Source organism: Chrysemys picta, chromosome 18, assembly GCF_011386835.1.
Source record: "Chrysemys picta bellii isolate R12L10 chromosome 18, ASM1138683v2, whole genome shotgun sequence".
Classification (NCBI taxonomy): domain Eukaryota; kingdom Metazoa; phylum Chordata; order Testudines; family Emydidae; genus Chrysemys; species Chrysemys picta.
In genome coordinates, this window is record NC_088808.1 from 2586722 (window position 1) to 2608784 (window position 22063).

General features: G+C 48.8%; 1 protein-coding gene across 7 annotated transcripts in view; it reads left to right on the forward strand.

Moving 5' to 3' along the window:
• The window catches only part of RABL6 (RAB, member RAS oncogene family like 6), a 131473-nt gene that overhangs the window by 57872 nt on the left and 51538 nt on the right, over positions 1-22063 (forward strand). For all 7 annotated transcript variants that reach the window (XM_065572017.1, XM_065572015.1, XM_008173808.4 and 4 more), the window contains 5 exons: positions 3065-3117; positions 5514-5605; positions 8324-8464; positions 9961-10066; positions 21626-21729. In XM_065572017.1, coding sequence (XP_065428089.1) covers positions 3065-3117; positions 5514-5605; positions 8324-8464; positions 9961-10066; positions 21626-21729 — 496 coding nt within the window. The remainder of the gene's footprint in view (positions 1-3064; positions 3118-5513; positions 5606-8323; positions 8465-9960; positions 10067-21625; positions 21730-22063) is intronic.

Consider the following 22063-nt stretch of genomic DNA (forward strand, 5'->3'; position numbering starts at 1 on the left):
GGGGTTGGACTAGATGACCTCCTGAGGTCCCTTCCAACCCTGATATTCTATGAACTCCCTATTTGATACAAGAGGAGTTGATTTGGACTGTGGGTCCCACCAGAGGGGAAGGTCTCTGGCCTGTCCCCTGACCCATTAGGTGGGCCAGCAGAGACTGCGGGGGATTGTTCTCCTCCTTTTCCCCATGCTGGCCAGTGATGAGGTTAGCCAAGAGAATGACCAGTTTGTGCCATTAACAAAAGGAGCCAAACTGAGGACTGCCGAAAACCTCTGAGGCGAGCAAATCTGCCAGAAAGCGCAGAACCCACCAAGGCAGAGGAAGAACTTTGTCACATGGGGTAATGCTGGTTTAACCCTTGGGCAGTGGGAGCTAGGAACATCACAGCTACCGTCTCTCTCCCTAGCAAAAAATGCCCTTCTCTCAGTACACCGCACAATGCCAAATGACTCCTTTAAATACAGTCCTATGGGACCCTTAATATGGCCTGCATAGCAGCTTTGATATGGGAGCTAATTGCTTTTGCGTCACATTGGATACATAAACCTGCCTCTTAGTTTTGAGCTGCACAATTGGAAATAGACACTAACAATGCATTGGAGGATTCCATGCCATTTGATTCCTGCAGTTGAGGCATATGTTCCCCACACCCAAAAGAACAAGACAGCAAGGTGCTGTCATCCCTCTGGGGCAGAGTTCAAGTGTATGAAGCAGTTTCTTAACTGAGCATTTCCTGGTTTCTGAGAGTTCTTGTAAGGGCTTTTCTACATGGGGAAATACCTAGAATAGCTAGATTAAGCTCAACCACGCAAAAGCAGTCTTAGTGCAGAATAAAAGTGTCCATGCTAGGAGCCAGTATAGAATAGCTTTTGTGTTTTAAATTCACACACTGGCTAATTTTGCAATAGTGTCCATGTGTAGACAAGCCCTAATGTTCACATTCCTCTCAGGATACGTGCAACAGTTTTAACACGTTTTTTTTAACGTGAATATTGAGTGGGTGAAAAGGGATGAATTCCTATAAGGATGTTTGTATATTATCCAAGACAGAAAGAGGCTGAGGGTTTTTTGGGGGTTTTTTTGTATACAAAACTGTATTTTAGCAGTACTCTCTAACTTCTGTGACCTTCCTCAATAAGACGACTGTTTGGCTTATCTAGATTATCCTTTGGCCAATGTACTGGAGGACTGGTTTTTGGTACAGACTCTCCCCGACTTATGCAAGCGTTCCGTTCCGGAATGCCTTGCGTAACTCAAAATTTGCATAAGTTGGAAACGTATACCCAACTATTACACCAAAAACAAAAAAACCTATTTCTAGTTTACGGAACTTTTTCTGTAAGTGCGGATTTGCTTAAGTCAGTTTTGTGTAACCCGGGGAGCGTCTGTAGTACATTTTCTAGGTTTTTTGTTTGTTTGTTTGTTTTAAATCCAGTCGAATTCTAAAATGTGTTGAGTGCTGTGTCTTCCCTTCTCTTGTGAGATGTTTCTACAGCCCAATAGGTCTTAGGCTTTGTCTACACTACAGAATTATATCGACCCAAGTTAGGTTGCCGTACAGCCACCACAGTAATTACTGTGGTTTTTCATGTCTGCACTACCCTCCTTCTGCAGGTGATGCATGTCCTCACTAGGAATGGTTGCAACAACTTAAGTGGGGTAGTGTGGGGGCTGTCAGCCCTGCTGCAGGGCTCAGCCCTGCGGGCCCTTTCCCCCCTGTGGGGCTCATCACTGCAACCCCCCACCCTACCCGCTGCCACGGGGCTCACCACTGCATCCACCCTCCCACCCCACAGCCACCATGGGCTGTCCCTGTGTCAGCTTAAATTCTGTAGTGTAGACCAGGCCTTATTGTTAAGCTTTTCCTGCCCTATCACTTACATTTATTGTGCATACTTCTAGTGTGTGTTCAGACCTTTGGATTGGTGCATCTTATAAATTGCCATAAGATTCCCTTTGCGCAGTCTCTTCCCGGCCTTCCCTTCACATACTTGTGGGGTGTTTCTCCTTCCCCCTCTCCCCACCACAATCCTCCTTTAGGGTTTAGGCAAGTTGCATGGTTTTCGCTTTTTTCGTCTTTCCTCAGGAGTCTGTCTCATTTGCCCCTAATTATTTTGGTTGTTAAATTCATTTACAGCAGTTCAAACCGAAGCACCTAATGGATTCTCTAAAACCACATTTAAAGCATTCATAATACTGTTTGCTTCAGGTTTGTGCAACAGCACTGAGCTCTCATAGCCTTTCCTGGGTAGGTTGCATGCTGAAATCTTTGCCTTTTTGCAGTTGGCTACATTGTGCAATTCAGTTGTCAGGTATTGTTGCACTGTGCTTCTCCAGTGTTAGCAGGGACAAAAAGGTGGAACAGTCAGAGCCTCTTTTCTTTCCTTTACAGAGAGCAGGCCCCAGACTTTGTTCTTATACCCATTTTTGGTTGTTTGCCAGGAGGGCTGCAGTAGGCTTTCCTTCTATTGACCTTCATGTTAAACAGACTTGATAGTATTTCCCCTCAAGGCCGGCTGACTCCGGCTGTACCAAGCTTATAGAAAGAAATGGGTCTGCTTTAAACGTAGGATGCAAAACACTGTATCCTGTCCAAGGACAAACCTGCCCCTGGGAAATCACCATCAGACACGCACAGTCTACTGAGGCTATGCCTTCACTAGAAGTGCTACAGCCTTGCAGCTTAGTGCCGTGGTGTAGACACTCACTCCAGCGCTGGGAAGGGTTTTCCTGTCACCTCCCCAAGAGGTGGTAGCTAGGTCAACAGAAGAATTCTCCCCTTGTCTTAATGCTGTCTACACTGGGGGTTAGGTTGGCTTAACTATGTTGCTTGGGGATGGATTTTTTCACACCCCCAAGTCACGTAGCTGGGTTGACCTAACTCTTGAGGACCATTGCCCCAGCCAGAGAGACTAGAGTTGATAGCTTCTTACCAGGCATTGTAGAGTTCAGTTCCCATATCTGGCTCAGTCTGCAAATCCACAGATCTCTGGGTGACACCAAGGTCAAGTAGGGAATGCTCTACCTAATTTAATGTATTTCTTCCATAACTCTCTCCTTTCTAAGGAAAATGCAAAAAACGTGGAGATGGTTTGAAACTGGAGAACGACCCTCAGGAGGTGAGCAACCTTTGAGATGCAAATATGTCTCCCTGTTGTTCTTAAGTGATTGCATGTTGTCAGCTGTCAATCTCTTGTGTAAAAATTCGGATGTAGTTTGCACTCATATCTGCATTCAGGGTGATCCAGCTGACACGTCGGCCACAACTTGCTCCCAGTCTGAGGCGCTAGGCTGCCCCAGCATGTCTTTTCTTCCAGTGCATTGCACCGAGAGTCTGACCCACTGCAGCAATTCTGGCACAGTTTCCACCCTTCCTTTGGGGTGAAATTCCTCCATTGTTCACTGTGTGGCATTGTATCTGTTGGGTTATGATGACAAAAGGGAGATAGAACCAGCACAGAGAGACCAAGGTTCCTTTCCAGGGTTCGTCATTGACTCACTGTGTGATCTGAGGCAAATCACTGAATGTGATGCCTTAGCTGATCATCTGTACAGTAACTCCTCACTTAAAGTCATCCCGCTTAACGTTGTTACGTTGCTGATCAATACTCATTTAAAGTTGTGCAATGCTCCACTCTTACGTTGTTTGGCTGCCTGCTTTCTCCACAGCTGGCAGCCTCCCTATGCCCCCTCCCCTCCCCCCCAGCGCCTCCTGCCCGCCGGCAGACCCCGCAGATCAGCGCCTTCCCCCTCCTCCTCCTGCCCGTGGCAGTCAGCTGGTTTGTGGCGTTTTGGAGGCAGGAGGGAGGAGCGAGGACTCGGTGCGCAGGCTCCCCCTGCCTCCCGAACACAGCAAGCCAGCTAATTTTCCCCGGGCAGAAGGGAGGGGGGAGGAGCGAGGACTCGGCACGCCTTCCCCCTCCCTCCCCTGCCTCCCGAACGCGGCAATCAGCTGGCTTGTGGCGCTTAGAGGGGAGGGGAGGGAGGGGAGAGGAGGAGCCAGGATGCAGTGTGCGAAGTAAAGGGGGTGGAAGGGGGGGGGAGAAGAGGCGGGTCAAGGGTGGGAACTTGGGGGAAAGGGTGGAGTGGGCGGGCTGAGGGTTGAGCCCCCCAACCCCTGGTGCTTGCAGAGTAGGGGAAGCTGCCCTGGAACCTAACCCCCCCTATTTATATTAATTCTTATGGGGAAACTGGATTCGCTTAACATTGTTTCACTTAAAGTCGCATTTTTCAGGAACATAACTACAACATTAAGTGAGGAGTTACTGTACAATGGGGAAAATGATCACTCACCTTTTTGAAGCATTTTGAAATCTGCAGGTGGAAAGGGAAGTATTACTGCTAAATATTGTAATGGGAGAAAACTGAAGGGAGCGTATGCCGTCTTCACAGCAGCATTGCTGTTGTGCACGACATGTATACACATGAAGACGGAACATGTGATGCCTGCCTCCCCAGACAGCATTTTGACCCTAGGTGCACTTAGAGTTTCTTTCACAAAAATCCCATTGTGTTCCCCTTTCAGGAATGGGTGGTTTGAAGTCTCTGCTCACTTATTCTCTTGTAATTCTTTAAGTACTTCGTTGTTCTTGGTCATGTGATGGTGCCCTGCAGGGCCCAGTGAATGAGAAGTATCCCACTTTGTGCTCTTTAACCATTCTGTTGAAATCAGTGGGCCAATATGGTTTGTATACAGAAGGGGTTAATTCGTTCCCAATCTAGTGACTTCCCTGCTAGCACATAGAGAGACTCCCTCTGATTCAGGTGTTTCTCCCATGAAATGCTCAGTCATAAATTCTAAGCCCACATTCCAAGTGTGAAGCTATGTATGAAAGCAAATCATACAGCTGCTGTGCAATTAGAATGGAGGGTAATTTTACCTTAAAGTGTAGCCATGTTGTAGGTACAAGACTGTAATGGGACCCTGCAAATTTGCGATTAGGACTGCAAATACTGAATTTTGAAAATAATCTTAATGCAGTAAAATGTACTATTGATAAAAATCAATACTGCTGCTAGAAAATGCCAGTATCACTACAGAGGGGAGGGAGGTGCAGCAGAAGACACTCTATGGCTATGCAGATCAGCAGTGCACAGCACAGCAAACATTCAGGTTTGGAAAGGAACAAAGAAAGGGAGTTGCTTTACTCTAGATATGTTCTGCCTATTGTACCCTGTCGCTGTCTATGGAATCAGCTTGTCAAGAGGGGATCTGGGGTGTTGAGCTGAAGAGGAGAATGAGATTGCAAATGCTAAAATACTCCTGCTCTCTTTAATCAAACACTTGGCTTTTCACAGAACGCTGGCAGCTCTCAGATCCTGCTCACTCAGGCGGTGTAAGCAGTAAACTATTTGAGAAGCCTTGTTCAAGTGATTTGTGAAATCCAGTGGTGCTCTTTTGTGTGGAAATGCTCCCGTTGGAAACTTTGGGACTCTTCATTATACTGATTGTTTTTCTTACAGTCTGAAGCACTAAGAGCTGGAGAATTTACAGTTTGTGTCTTTCTGTTTCCAGGCAGAGTCAGAGATGGCTCTGGATGCGGAGTTTCTTGATGTGTATAAAAACTGCAATGGAGTAGTGATGATGTTCGACATCACCAAGCAGTGGTAAGAGAGGAGCAGTGATATAGGCAGCTTGAGTCTTGCTTGTTTAATCAAAACAAATGATCTTTAGATCCTGTGATTTCTATACACATTACAGTCCAATGAGCTGAAACAGGTTCCTGGCACCTAAAATTTTGCTTTATTTTCTGGCCTGTTTTTAATCTATTCCCCTGTAAAACACAATTCAGATCTGTTCTAAACTAGCTGTCTCCCTCCATGTCCACTGATCTGTAATCCCCACTGTGCAGCAGACAGAGGGAAACAATTAGAAAATAACTTTTGCAGACGTTCTTCGTCCAGCACCCAGAGGGTGCTGAGCACCTCCAAAGGTAGATGACAAAGTGCCTGCTCCAAAGAGCTTCCAGTCTCAAGTGTAGGCATAATATCTAATGGGAGACGTGAAAGCTGGGAACAGGGAAATGTGTGTTTGTAAGTGCTCTGTGGACACAGCTTGGGGCTTCGTTTGTTGGGCTCTTTTTGTCCCCTCTGCTAAGGGAGAGGAAACATGGAAGCGGGGAAGGGAAGGTGAAAGTGAGGAGTGCAGGGGTGGCAGGAACTGGGGAAAACAAATAGAGTAGTCCTGGTGTGTCAGGGACATTGGCCCAAACTACTACCACTGGCACCTTCAGCTTACAAGGGAGAATTGCTGTCCTTTGGCTGAAAAGGTGCCATGAACCTCTACGGGCAGTAATACATGAAGCCCTAATGGGAGAGGGTTACCCATTGCTGGAACTCTCTTCTGTAGGCCTCACCTCCAGATGCAGTGTGGTTTGGTATGCTCTTTAATTTCATTAGAGCTCTTGGCAGACTTCTGCACTCCAGCACTTCAAAGGAAATGAAGGACGGGCACTAAAGCCATCTTACTCATCAGTATAATAGATCAGCCTGTTTAGACACTGTGATATAGATCATGCAACTTTAGACTCTCTGTATTGGTACAGCGTGTACTGGCTTGTATGTCTGCAAGACAGGGATACTTAAACACAATTTCCTTAGTAGGACAAGACAAGGAGGGGCCCGCCGTTAAAATGATAAACTGAAGTGGATCAAAGGAAATATTTCTGTATGTAGCATATAACCTGTGGAACTCACTACCACAGAGAATTGTCAAGGCAAATAGCTTAGAAAACTTGCTGATTCTATGTATAAGAATTGCACTTCCTATTCCTGAGGGTATTCTGCACCAAAAAATTAAAAATTCTGAGTACAATATTTTAAAATTCTGCAAATTGTATTTGTCAATAAATAAATGTGGAGGCTCCAGCCTAGCAGTGAGGAGCACAGGCCTCTGGTTGCACTGAGGTGGGAGATCATCCTGCAGCCTCCCACCCCCAAACAGGGACTCAGCGGTGAAGCTGCACCTGACTATGACACAGTGCAAGGGCCAAGCCTGCCCCAGAAACACCCCAGGGTTCTGCCCTTTCTGCATCAGGCGCACCAGGTGTTGGTGGGCAGGCAGGCTCAGCCTAGCAGGATCCAAGTGTAGAGGGGCTTAGGGTGGGGGATCCAGGTGTGGGGAAGAGTTCTGTGCGGGGGGAGTCTGGGTTTGGGTGGCTCAGTGGGGGGATCTGAATACACAGGGGTTCCAGGTGCAGGGGCAATGGGACTTTGCAGTGCGGTCCAGGTGAAGGGGGTTGGGACTCAGCATTGGGTGGTCTGGATGTGAGGGAGGTGGGGTTGGGGTGCAGCTGGTTAGGGCTCAGTAGGGTGGGTGTCTGGGGGGCTCATCAGGGTAGTCCAGGGGCAGTGTGTACACTATTGGGTGGGGGTTCAATGTACCTACTTATTGGGGGAGCCCCAACTGCAGCTGCTGTTGAGGGGATGCCGCATAAAACTGGGCTCCCGCTTCCCCCACCCTGCTTCCCCATCCTATCCCCCTTCTCAACTGCCCCCTACCCCACCCTCTCCCCTATCTCAACCCCCTTCCTTTCTCACTGCCTCTTTCCTCCAGCCTCACCATGCCCCCCCCCCCCCCCGACCTTCCACATCAGGGGCACTCACTATTGTACAGAAAACAGGATGGATCCCAGGACTCAGAAGGCGAGCACAACCGGCACTAGGAGTCAGGAGGCAGCATCCAGGCAGCTCTGCGCTCGCAGAAATTAAGGCAGGGGCAGGCAGTGGCACCTCGCCTCTATTTTGGGGGCAATGCCCCTCAAACTACACCCATGGGCATTCCCAGCCCCATCCCCACCGCAGCGCAGATTCCCTGTCACTTTCTGCAGGGAAGCAAAGAAATCGGCAGTGGGGACATGTTTTCTTCCTGTGCACAGTGGTGCAGAATTCCCCCTGGAGTAACTTGTACTAGCTTTGATGAAAATAAGGGCATAATCCCAATCACCAACAGGGGTGAGGAGAATATTCTCCCTATCCTCACACAACAGTGCAGAGTGTAACCTTTTCCTAGAATGTTTTATATGGGTCTCTGCTCAAGGTACAGGCCTGAGGTAGTTGGACTGTTTGCTTCGGAATGAATCTCTGTGAAATAACAATATTACCTCAGAATGTGACTCAGTGTTGACTGTAGGTGGGCCTCAGAGGAAACTCACATGTGAAATTTGTATTTTGGATTTTTCTGTTTGCTTTGCAACTTTTCTGACTATGTATGCTAGTTTCCATTGTGTGCCTGTAAGCTGTAAATGTAATAATATTGCGTAGAGTACAACTAACCCATCAAGTGCGTTCAGACTAATTATTTGTTTCACCTTTTATTTGGTAAAGGACATTTAACTACATATTGAGGGAGCTTCCTAAAGTGCCCACCCATGTTCCAGTGTGTGTGCTTGGGAATTACCGTGATATGGGAGAGCACAGGGTCATCCTGCCAGATGACATGCGGGCGTTCATTGATAATCTGAACAGGTAAACAGGACTGGCACCATACTGGCTTTCTGGGAGAGCAGCACTCCACCCCTTCTTTTCCATGCAATCCAGCCCCGGTTAACAACATTGCTGTTATCTTCCAGACATGCATGTGCCATTGAATTGCTCCCTTCTCATCCGGTTGGGTTTGATATCCCTGTATATTGTCGCTTTATACTGGGCTTTTTTTCTCACTCTGTGGTGTTCTTACCGAACCTAAAAGGCCTGCACTGGTGGGGGGGATTCTCAGTTCCCAGAGCCAGTGAATAGCAGTGAGAGTTCCTGTGGTGCAGGCCTTTCAGAACAACTCTATCCAAATGGAATTGTACTTCAGCCCTTCCTTTTGGGCTATCTTTTTTTCTTGCGGAAAGATTTTGTATGTTACTTCCTCCCCACACAACTGTTCCATGAGCACCCATGCTCTGAAACCAGCCTAGTGCCGCTAGCTTTTTCTCCCTCTCTCCCGCACTCTCGAGTTTGAGCCTCCCCACTGCAAGACTACATACAGATCCTGATCCCTTCCAGGCCGTGTCTCCCAACTGCCTGCCAAGCCTCTACTCTGGCATTTCTTTAAATTAGAAATAAAATTATAAATTAATGGAGATATCCTATCTCCTAGAACTGGAAGGGGCCTTGAAAGGTCATAGAGTCCAGCCCCCTGCCTTCACTAGCAGGACCAAGTACTGATTTTGCCCCAGATCCCTAACTGGCCCCCTCAAGGATTGAACTCTCAAACCTGGGTTTAGCAGGCCAATGCTCAAACCACTGAGCTATCCCTCCCCCTGATTCTTTGAATCTGGTCACGAGCTCTCGCTTTAATTATAGCTATTGCCCTTGTTGGGCAGGAATCGATCAATCCACCTCATCCTGCCTTTCTCCTTCTGAGAGTGGTTTTTACAAAAGCTTTTGTTTGTAACAGGTTTTCTTGCAAAGTCTCTCACTCACTCATGCCTACATCAGACATGTAGAAATGGAATCCATCACAAAGAATGGCTTCGCACCAGTTCTTTTACAGCCACGTTTATTCATGTTCTACACACCATTATCCAAGGTGAACTAATGTAACTTTAATACCCAGTGCTGAGGTTTTTAATGGCTTCATTTAGGTCCGTTTATAGTATTAGAAATAACGTGCTGTAAGAAATGCACTTGTACAGCTGTGAAATACTCTGTTCAGTAAACCATTGGCCTAGTGTCCCAGCAGAGCAGTTCAGACTGTCAGTTGCATGACACTATAGCACAAAAACAGCTGCACGCAAGCCTTTCCCCACCAGCCTTCTAAAGGGGGAAAGAGTTAATTTGGCTCCTTATGAGCGGTAAACAAAAATAATGAGCCCCCTAGCAGGATGAACTGTCAGCCTAAGTCTTGGGGTTGAAGATTTGCCTGGGAGATGAGGATTGCTCATGGGATAGAAGTCAGCACGTGCCTCTGCTGTGTGTGTAGTCAGTCGGTCTCTGTGTAATTTTCTTTTCTCTGCTCATCTGATTTGGAACAGACCTCCTGGCTCGTCTTATTTTCGATATGCTGAATCTTCCATGAAGAACAGTTTTGGCCTCAAGTACCTGCACAAATTCTTCAACATCCCATTCTTGCAACTGCAGGTAAGAGTCCGGGATTTGCATGGTGCAGAGTGGGTGGGGAGAACTACCCTTTCCAAGGAACTCATGTGGGGATCCTTTTCCTGTGATGTTCTGCTTTTCAGTTGATAAAGGAGCCTGGACAGATTGTTGCTTTCAGGAGAGTGTTGTTAACGAAAGTGACTGGGCATTTTATTTCCCATGATTGCAACGTGTCACTGCTGGTGAAGTGCGTGCTCTCCCTTATTTACCTAAGCATAGTCTTATCAATGCATAAAGGTTCCAAGGGTCAGTACCGTGCAATGAACAGGATGTGGAGGAATAAATCTGTACATTGCAGTGTTAATGGGCCACCAAGTCAAAATGGTATCTAAACTGACACACACACACACACACACACCTATTTTTGCTAATATACAAACTTTTCTTAAATGTGGCCAATTAATTAAAACTCAATTAAGAAAATATCCACCAGTGAACTGAATGGCTTATGGGATGCATGAAGTGTCCTGATTATCTGCTGTATCCTCTCCATGGTCAGAAGACTTCAGATCACACTCGAGCATCTTTCATCAGCACTACGTTCACTTTAAAGAACACATTTTGTGTACATATATGTGTATCTAGAAGAACAAGCATAGGTCAAATGCTCGTCCAGACTGACTAAAGCTCAGTTAATGTCTGTCATCAATTCAGTGGTCTGTAAAGCAAACACCACAAAGAAAGAGAGACCTTGGTATAAAAACACAGTGAAATCCAGCTAGATAGTAAATTCTCCAAGGAGAAGCTGTATAAATCTGACACTTGCACTCATCTCTGCACTCAGTAGAGAATGTCCAAATCCCTAAAGCTACAGTCTGGTGGTACAGATATTTGGGGTTTGTAGCCTCAGTTTCTACAATAAAGTGCCATCCTGCCAAAAACCACGCAGAATAACCTGTTCCCACGTTACTGCTGGAGATGCACTCTTACAGGTCTCCCCTTTCTCCTCAGGTAGATCTGGAACACCAGCACGGGCTTTCTGCCAGCCTCACTGGGCTTCTGATCACAGTTCATAACTCTTCCCTGTCAATATGTGGAATGATTGTCTTAAATGGAGGCATTACCAGAAAGTGCTCAAGTTTTTCATAGCTTTGTCTGTGCTTAACAGCTGCTTTAGTGAGAGGGGATCTTAAGGGACCTTTCATTTACATATGCTGAGAAAAAACAAACTTGATGTACATGATTTATGTAACTGAGAATTAAAGCAAATATGGCTGCTTAATAACAATCTTTAAACAATCCAGTGTAATAAAATAACTGAACCGACCCAGGAGGCAATTAATGTCTGATTACATGGAAGCTCAAAGAATGTGATTTAGTCAGAGTCTCTGTGGGGCTAAGATTGAGTGGCCATTGCTCAGATGGGTGATGTGCTTGAGATGACCTACTTGCATTCCCAGTCTCCTCTGTTCACTAGAGAAGTCATCCAATACAGTTCACTGAGCGTGGTGCTGGGTGCAGTTGGCTGCAGCAATACCTGAGACACAAATCCAGAGTTATGTATGAAGAGGTGAAACAAGTTAATGTTTTACCAGCTACTCTAGACTCTTTGCCTGAGCTGTTAGGTTCACACTGAGGGTGGGAGAGGATTCAAGCAGGATCCTGCTCTGTCACAAGGGCTAGAGGCAGGACTTTGATTGGCATACACACTTACATCATTGTTAGGTAACAATGTATGCAGATATATTTGGATCCTGCACTAAAAGCTTGCAGCTGATCAGCATTGACCTCTCCCTGTCATTAAAAGCCTAAGATGGACAGACTCCAGTTGATGCCACGTTACGAAGGTACTTGGAATTTCACTTCTCTCGGCCCTGAATTTGTTTCCCAGTGCTTGTCAGAATCTGTCAGGCCACTGACATGTGCTCCAGCTACCTCTCACAAACATATCCACGGATTTGAATGCAGCACTTCCTGTCCCAAAGCTCAGACCACATAGTGAGTGTTTCTTCTTCGAGTGATTGTTCATGTCTATTCCAAGCAGGTGTGTGCGTGCCGCGTGCACGCCAGCCGGAAGATTTTGCTATAGCAGCGTCCTTAGGGATGGCTTTGGCGCCCCCTGTAGTGGCGCCCTCATGGTGCTGTATATAGGGGCCAGCCGACCCTCCACCCCCTCAGTTCCTTCTTACCGCCGGTGACGGCTAGCTGGAACTTTGCTCTTCAGCAATCGTGGCAGAGTTCTGTCATCGTTGTAAATAGTTAGGTTGTTTAGTGTTAGCTTAGTTAGATAGTAGTTGCGGGGGGTTTCCCCAAGTTTTTGTCGCCCCGCTGGGGTATGCCCAGGTCCCCAGGGTTCAAACTCTGCAGGGACTGCGGGAAATTCATGCCGAAGAGTGACCCGCACTCTTCGTGCTTAAGGTGCCTAAGGGAGAGCCACCAAAGAGATAGGTGCAGTATCTGCAGAGCTTTTCGCCCCAGGACTCTCAAAGATAGAGCGCAGAGACTTAGTCCTCCTAATGGAGGCGGCCCTGTGGCCCCAATCAGATCCCGGGCCTGCCGAGCTGGCTCCCAGCACTTCATCCTTGGTGCACAGTGCCCCGACACTGGCGATAAGTCGTGAGGCCAAGGCCCCCGAACCCCGGCACCAGAGAGAATCGGCGCACAAGAAATCAGCCTCAATGAGACACCGTTCCCCATCGCCAGTGCCGGTTAAAAAGAAGAGGCTTGTGAGGGAACATTCCCCCCCACCGGGACTCTAAGGGGCTGGCGCCCTCCACGAGTGCTACAGGACAGTCCGCACCGCAGACCCATTCAGCCATCCCATTGACTCCCGCCCCGGAGAGGGTACGGTCGAGTCTGGACAGGCCTAGATTCCCGGATATTATGGAAGAAGTGCACCTCCCATCGACGCCGGAGGCGTTCGAGGCCGCCTCAGACCTCTTAAGCCTCCCGGCGCACCGGTGCGGCGACACCGGCAGAGAACCTCTGGCTACCGCTTGACCCCAGTTTCAATCTAGGGGCAAACCAGCAATGCTCTCGCCGCGCTCCCTGTGCCGCGCCACTCTAGTGGTACCGGTGCAGACAGCACCCTTTCCAGTCCAGCAGCACCGGTCCCCGGCGACAGTGGGTACCGCGCCTCCTATGTCCTTGTACTCAGAGACCTCGGACTCGGAGGCAGACTCGTACCGCTCTAACAGATCGAGGAGCAGGCGTTTATCCTCGCATACGAGTACCCAACTGTACCCGCCGCAGTGGCAGCAGCAGTGGCAACCGCCCCCCCAGTGGCCGTTCTGGACACCATGGGCCTACCACCAGTCAGTGGGTCAGGCGTATGGACCCCGCTCACGAGCCACATCTATCTCTTCGACGTCGGCGGCCCCGTCGCTAATGCCGCCACCACCACCGGCACCGCCGTCTGACAGGAGTGTGCCACAAAGGGACACGGCACCGCCTAGCCAGACAACGGCACCGATGGGGACCTTGCTCCCAATGCCACAGGCACCATCCAGCACACCTCGTTGCTCGGTGTCGACCCTGGTATCGGCCGCGGTGCTGCATCCTGAGTCCGCACCGGCCGCGCAGCCTGAGTACCGTGTGCCGCAGGCCCTCGTAGAGGGAGAGAGGGTAGATGAAGGCCCTCTTCAGGGGATCTCTTCCTCCTCATCTCCGGATGAGGCAGTAGCGGGAACTTCAGTGGCACCGGCCCTAGAGGACAATAGGATCCTCCAACAGCTGCTTACTCGAGCAGCCCAGAGCCTCTCGATCCAGACTGAGGAGATCAAGGTGGATACAGATCCGGTGGTGGACATCCTGACCCCGTTGGGCCCATCCAGGGTAGCCCTACCTCTCATAAAGACCATTACGGACACAACCCCACCTTGTGGCAAACTCCAGCCTCATTGGCCCCTACAGCTAAAAGGACTGAGCGGCGATATTTTGTTCCATCCAAGGGCTATGAACATCTTTATACACAGCCTCCCCTGGACTCCCTAGTGGTAGATGCGGCCAACCAGAGGGAGCGCCAGGGGTTCCAGGGAGCTACCCCCAAAAATAGAGAGGCCAAAACGTTGGACCTGTTTGGGCGCAAGGTATATTCGACGTGGGGCCTGCAGTTGCACATTGCCAATCAGCAGGCCATAGTGAGCCGGTATGGACACAACACGTGCTCGGCTTTGTCTAGGTTCGCAGACCTCCTTCCACAGGAGTCACGAACCGAGTTTTCAGCCCTGGTTGAAGAGGGAAGATGGATTACCTGGGCTTCCCTCCAGGCGGCCTTGGACACGGCCGTTTCAGCCTCACGCACGTTGGCGACTGGTCTAGTCATGAGGCACGGAGCCTGGCTTCAAGTTTCCGGCCTCCCACATGAGGTCCAACAAACGATCCAAGACCTCCCCTTCGAAGGGCCCACGCTCTTCTCAGAGAAGACGGATAAGAGGCATCAATAACCTAAAGGATTCATGGACCACCCTCCGTTCATTAGGCCTACACACCCCGGTCACCCAGCGTAGGCAGTTCAGGCCACCACAGGCCCCACGGCCGTACCAGCCTCAAAATCGAGGAGATGCCTTGCGCAGAAGGGCAAGGACGGGCAGAAGGAGGCAACAACAGCAGCCCTTCGGCAAGGCCTACACAGGGGCCTAGACCACCATTTTGATGGCTTGGTCGAGGACAACCTCCCAGTCAGAACCCTGGATCCGTCCAACCTTACCTTCTCGTCACGTCTGTCCCCCTTCTATCGTGCGTGGGCCCGGATCACATCGGACACTTGGGTGCTTCGCATGGTAGAGAGGAAATATTCTATCCAGTTCTCCTCCCTCCCGCCCCACCAGCCCCCCTCTCCGTCCCTCTTCAGGGACCCCTCTCACGAGCAACTTCTACTTCAAGAAGTTCAGTCCCTCCTCGCAGCAGGGGCAGTAGAGGAGGTTCCTCAGGAGCTATGGGGCAGGGGCTTCTATTCTCGCTATTTCCTAATACCGAAAGGGGGCCTCAGACCTATTCTGGACTTGCGGCATCTCAACAAGTTTGTAAAGAAGCTCAAGTTCCGCATGGTCTCCCTGTCCTCCATCATTCCTTCCATGGATCCAGGAGACTGGTATGCCGCCCTCAACTTAAAGGACGCATACTTTCACATTGCGATAATCCCTCAGCACAGGCGGTACCTCAGGTTTGTCGTGGGCAATGCTCATCTACAATTTACGGTTCTGCCCTTTGGTCTGTCAGCAGCCCCAAGGGGTCTTCACGAAGTGCATGGCAGTCGTGGCAGCCTTCCTGTGCAGGCAGGGGATTCAGGTGTTTCCCTACCTGGACGATTGGCTCATCAAGGGCAGGACCAAGGCGCAGGTGGAGGCTCAGGTGGTCTTCACCAGGCAGACCTTCCTTGAGCTCGGCCTCTTACTCAACGAGACCAAGTCCACACTATCTCCAACCCAAAAAATCGAATTCATAGGGGCAGTTCTAGACTCGACACACACCAGAGCATATCTCCCAGAGGCCAGATTCCATATTATGTCCAACATTATTCTCGGTCTCCAATGTTACCCGACCACCACAGCAAGAAACTGCCTCAAATTACTAGGGCACATGGCGGCATGTACCTACATGGTGAGACTCGCCAGACTCAGACTGTGCCCACTCCAGTCGTGGTTGGCAGGGGTGTATCGGCCGGTCAGGGACTCCCTAGAATTAGTGGTGACGTTACCTTGGCCGGTATTGGATTCCCTTCAATGGTGGCCAACCCCAAGCCCTCCCTATCCCTGGTAACGGACGCATCGGATCTGGGATGGGGTGCACATCTGGGCGGCCTCAGAACCCAAGACCTTTGGTCACGAGAGGATCTTTCGTTGCACATCAATGTCAGGGAATTACGAGCGGTGCGCCTCGTATGCATAGCCTTCAAATCCCAGCTGGGAGGCAGTTGCGTTTCTGTCCTCATGGACAACACTCCAACGATGTTCTATATCAACAAGCAGGGTGGTGCTCGCTCCTCTCCCCTGTGCCAGGAGGCCCTCGCATTATGGGATTTTTGCGTACAGAACGTAATTCACCTGACAGTGTCCTACCTCCCGGGGACGCACAATGGGCTTGCGGACACCCTCAGCCGCTCGTTCCAGGGTCACAAGTGGTCTATCCGCTGGGATAGAGTACTCTCAATTTTCCGGCTCTGGGGTGGACCTGTTTGCCTCCAGCGAGAACAGGAAGTGTCGTCAATTCTGCTCCCTCATGGGACGCAGTCCTGGGTCTCTAACAGATGCCTTTCTCCTCTCTTGGGCAGACGGGCTATTTTACGCCTTTCCCCTGGTTCCCATGGTTCACAGAGTAATCCTCAAGGCCTGCAGAGATCACACTCGGCTCATCCTGATAGCGCCGGCGTGGCCCCACCAGCACTGGTACACGTCGCTCCTGCACATGTCTATGCGGGTGCCCCTCAGGTTGCCCCTACTACCAGACTTAATCACGCAGGATCGCAGTTGCCTCCTTCACCCGAACCTGGAGTCACTCCACCTTACAGCCTGGATGCTCCATGGCTAAACCCCGTGGAGATGCAAGGCTCTCATCAGGTCAGGCAGGTCCTTCTTGGCAGCAGGAAGCCTTCAACAAGGACCACATACTTGGCCAAGTGGAAGCGCTTCTCGCTTTGGGCCACACAACGGGGTCATGCTCCCTTGCTCGCCCCAATCCCTCTTATCCTGGACTATTTACTATATCTCAGACACCTGGGACTGATTGACTCTTCGGTTCGAGTACACCTTGCTGCCATCTAGGCATTCCACCCTGGAGCGGGGGGTACCTCAGTGTTTGCAAACCCACTCGTTGGTCGCTTCCTCAAGGGTCTTGACAGGTTGTTCCCGCACATTCGTCAATCCATCCCTGCTTGGGACCTCAATTTAGTCCTATCCGTCCTCACAGGCCCCCCCTTCGAGCCGCTGGCTTCGTGCTCGCTGTTATATCTTTCATATAAGGTCGCGTTCTTGGTGGCTATCACATCAGCCTGGAGAGTGTCGGAACTCGGAGCTCTGACATCTGAACCTCCATACACCCGTCTTCCACAAGGACAAGGTCCAACTCAGGCCGCACCCAGCGTTCCTCCCTAAGGTGGTTTTCCCCATTTCACATGGGTCAAGACATTTTTCTCCCGGTGTCTTATCCGAAACCACACTCCTCTGCGAAGGAGCGTAGGCTGCATTTCCTGGACGTTCGCAGAGCTCTCGCGTTCTATATCGAAAGGACAAGATCCTTCAGGAAATCAACCCAACTTTTTGTTGCCGTGGTCGACAGGATGAAAGGGCTCCCGGTCTCGTCACAGCGAATCTCGGCTTGGATCAGAACCTGCATCCGGGAGTGGTACAGTCAGGCCAATATACCAGCCCCGCCTATCACGGCCCACTCCACAAGAGCACAGGCCTCTTCCGCTACGTTCCTGGCCCAGGTCCCGACGCAGGAAATTTGTAGAGCAGCCACCTGATCCTCAGTCCACACCTTTACAGCGCACGATGCCATCACGCACCAGGCCGGAGATGCTGCTGCCTTTGGCCGCGCAGTACTCCAGTCTGTAGTGACCTCCGACCCCACCGCGTAGGTTCAGGCTTGTGAGTCACCTGCTTGGAATGGACATGAACAATCACTCGAAGAAAAACGGTTACTCACCTTCTCGTAACTGTTCTTCGAGATGTGGTGTTCATGTCCATTCCAATACCCGCCCTCCTGCTCCTCGGAGTGTCGGAAGAAGGAACTGAGGAGGTGGAGGGTCGGCTGGCCCCTATATACAGTGCCATGAGGGCGCCACTCCAGGGGGCGCCGAAGCCGACCCTACGGACACTGCTATAGTAAAATCTTCCGGCTGGCGAGCACGCGGCGCGCGCGCACACCTGCTTGGAATGGACATGAAGAACAACAGTTACGAGAAGGTGAGTAACCGTTTTTTCCTGTCACCTGTATTTGTAACCAGGTCTCTTGGGAAAGGTTGGAATCGTTCCAAAACAAACCACTAAATTATGTGGCTCAGTCGCTCCGAGTCTCTGCCTTCTCCTGCTGTACTAATGGGAATCTTGCTATTGGATTCAGTGGGAGCAGGAGTGGGCCCTTTGAGGTCACTAGAGAGAGGAAGTGCAGCATGTTGGAGAACTGTGTGTGATGAGTGTGCACTAGACCTAGCCCACAGTGATGCTGTTCTTGCTTTCATAGAGACTCAAAGTCTCCAGAAAAACTTAACTGCCCTTTCTCTGCCTTACAAAGTAAGGGTAAAGGAGAGGAAATCTCTCAGGTGCAAAAGGCAAATACAGTTTAGTCAGCCGTTCTGCCTGATAGTGACTAGTTTCTTCATGTACCTAAACAACATCCCACAGCTCTTGGTGGATTAGTTAATTGTAGCTCAGCTCCCAGGTTGCTCTCTCTCACAGGGCTAGTGTTCTTCCAGTCTGGTATGTGGTGGTGTGGCTTAGTCTTAAATTGCGCTTCCCTGTCTTCATCTTACTCATGAATCTTGTATCAAGAGAGCGGAGGATGAAACTCATACTCTGAATATAAAGCAAGTCCCCTCCAGCAGCCTTCTCACTTATTTATCAGCTGCCTGCCATGAGCTCGACTGATTAACTCCAGAAAGCAGTTCAGTCCCCCAAGTATTCCTGACAGGCACTGTTGGTGTGTGAATGTCAAAGGTTCAGCCATCCCTCCAGAACAGTCCATGTAAAGAGACTATTCCGTGCATACAGTTCATCTAATTGCCTTTTCCACTGGAACACTGAAGGTGGCATTCGGTCAAAGCATTATCTAGAGCTCAGTTAACTCAGTTCTAATGAGTAATTTAGTCTTAAAATAAGTTTGAGGTTTAGACTGAAAAATTCTAGGATGGACTAGTTGCTTGGCTTGTTCTGTAGAACACTGATTTTGATTTTTAAGTCTACACATGATTGACTGTTCGCTCCAAAAGCCCACATCATGGTTTAGTGTCTGTCTGTGTGCAACAACAGCATGTGTGCTGGCTGACCAAATTTCATTCGGTTCACAAAATGTTTGCCTTCTCACTAGGATTTTGGTCTGTAGACTACACTCGCTTGCATTTTAGGCTATTAGAGATTGTCCTGCACTGAATGATGCAACATTCCCCACCCCTGTTCTAATATGTGAAGTAAAAACAACCCATGGATTATTAAAAAAATAAACCTCAAGTTCATTCTCATAGCAGATTACTTGAAGGAATGTTGAAGGTTAGGGAATTATTAAAACAAGACTTCACAGTTCAGGGTCAAACTTGGGACATCTTTCTCCCTCTCCCCCTTTTCTCATGTTTCAAATTGACTGTAAGCTCATTGGGGTAGGAATTGTATACCTATAGTCCTTGGCACAAGTGGGCCCTCATCAAAAGGGGCACTGCCATGGTACAAATAATAATCAGGACAGGTTTGTGCTCAGGCACAGATGGCCACTTCCTGCACCTCTTGGCCCCTAGCCTATGGGAGATGTGGATGATGCCACTCCAGACACTGAATTTCCTGGCTCTTACTATGTCATCATAAATCTGTGTAGTTTGTTGCATGAGCCTCCCCAAGAGGCCTGACTACATCAGAAAGCTATGGATGAAGCCCATGTTTAACAGTCACTATCAAAACCTAGCCCAGTGTAGTGTGCTTTTGGTTGTTTGTGAGGAAAGGCAAGCAGGCTGCTGGTTGCGTGGTGTGGTATGGTATGGAGTCAGAAGCTGAAGGTTTTAGCCTCTGGGTATGGGACAGTTGAGACTTTTAACCTCTGCAGTAGCAATCTGGGATTGTTCACCAAGCACATTAGCGAGATGTTTCTTCTAAGAAGTCAGCAATGAAATAGTTAATGTGACATTTTAAAGTGATGTCTTTCTCTTTCAGAGTTAAGAAACCACTGGGTTAAGTAGGGCTGTTAAATAATAATAATAATTAATGGAGATATCCCATCTCCTAGAACTGGAAGGGACCTTGAAAGGTCATCGAGTCCAGCCCCCTGCCTTCACTAGCAGGACTAAGTACTGATCTTGCCCTAGAACCCCAAGTGGCCCCCTCAAGGATTGAACTCACAACCCTGGGTTTAGCAGGCCAATGCTCAAACCACTGAGCTATCCCCCCCTCCCTGTTCACCCCTCCGAGCCATTGTCTCAGGCCATATCTACACTACCACTTTTGTTGGTATAACTTCTGTCGCTCAGGGGTGTGAAAAAACATCCTCCTGAGCAACATAAGTTTCGCCGGCATAAGTGATAGTGTGCATAGGCTGTGTCCCCGGGAGAGCTTCTCCTGCCGACATAGCTACCGCCGCTCGTGGAGGTCGTTTTATTATGTCAACGGGAGAGCTCTCTCCTGCTGGCACAGAGCGGCTGCACGAGCAATCTCACGGTAGCGCAGCTGTATCCATTCAGCTGGGCCGCTGTAAGCTTGCTAGTTTAGATGTGGCCTCAGGCTGTCCACATTCAGGAAGACAACACTGCATTGGTTTATCTCATATTGCCACCCCCAAACGTTGGAAACACATGAACCAGGTTTCGAAATTCATGACTGGCTTAAAAATCATAAGAATTTTACATACATAAATGTTGGGTTCTTTTTTCTTTGCCCTCTGGTTCTTGAGGTCAATCTCTCCTCTGCAACCCTGAGGGCTAGACACTTTTTTTTTATTATTTTTATTTTTTATTTTTTTAATGAAAGCTGAAATTCTTAAATAATTTGATTCTGGGAGGGGGAGAGAGGTACGACTGTAAATAAAACATCAAATATTGTGACTCTCCTAATTAAAATTTCAAGAGTTGGCCACACTGGTTTACATTCAATTTGTGCTTACAGGGTTATTTTCACAACCATGTTGACTAGAAAATAGCTTTCTAAAATCCGAGGTTTGTTTCTAAATCACAGTTCTGTGGCAAATTGCTTGTCTGCAGAATACATAGGGCCCTGACTATAAAGAAGAAAGGCCAGGTAGATAGGTGGCTTAGAAATGAGCCTTCTCTTAAGCAGCCATTATGTCTGCTGTAAAGGCAAATGAATTCCTTGGTGTCAGTATCTTCAGTGCATCTGTACACTAATAGGAGCATCGTTCTTTTATATTCATCCAGCTGGATGACTAACTTAAGTCCCATTAGAAAGCAAATTTGTGACTCACTCACTGCACCAGCTGAACACTGCCTCATGGTGATAATGGAGCGTTCTTGTATCCAGAGAATCTACAAACAGTGTTGGTGCAAAGTAGTGATATCACGGAGGTGCATAATTTTGTATATTCTTTCACAAAGGGACTTATAAGCAATCCTTTATTTGAAATTCTTATATTATTGCTCTGTAGCCTATTACAGTGCTTCTTTGTGAACAGCACTTTCCTACGCACAGCGCTGTTCGTGACACACACACTCATCCTTGCAACGAGGATGCTGACTTTCAGAATGAACACCTTGTTTCTGCCCCTCTGTTTCCATTGTATTCCTTTATTTAAGTTGAACACCTTGCCGGAGGCCCTAGCTGCTGTTTAATTCATTATGATGAGTAGAGTGATGACATTAGTGCTGATACAAGATCTCGCTGTACTGGCAAGCTCCCAGATAACTCATACAGTGACCTTTTCTGCTCAGACTTTTTATTTTCCTTTCTTCAGAGGGAGACATTGCTACGGCAGCTGGAGACGAATCAGCTAGATATTGACGCAACGTTGGAAGAGCTCTCAGTGCAGCAGGAGACAGAGGACCAAAACTACGAAATGTATGTCATTGAGCCCTCCTTTCTAACCTTTTTGCTGGAATCTATGTTCCTCTTGTCTGTTGGGCAGCACTACACTTTACATCAACCATGGGAGGCCCAATGGATATCATTTAGTATTTGTTTGGATATTTCATTTCTCATGTAAAATAGGAGATTCTCCAATGCAAAGTTTGTTCTTTGGATTCCCCTCAGACATGTGACTTATGGGAGGGGAGAGAAATGGAGGTGGAGCTGGGTACAATGAAATGGCAGAGCGCTAATGAGGCAAATGCTACAAGGATTATAGAGGAGTATGTCACCACCTCTAATGGTGGAAGGGAATGCTCTCTAGTGC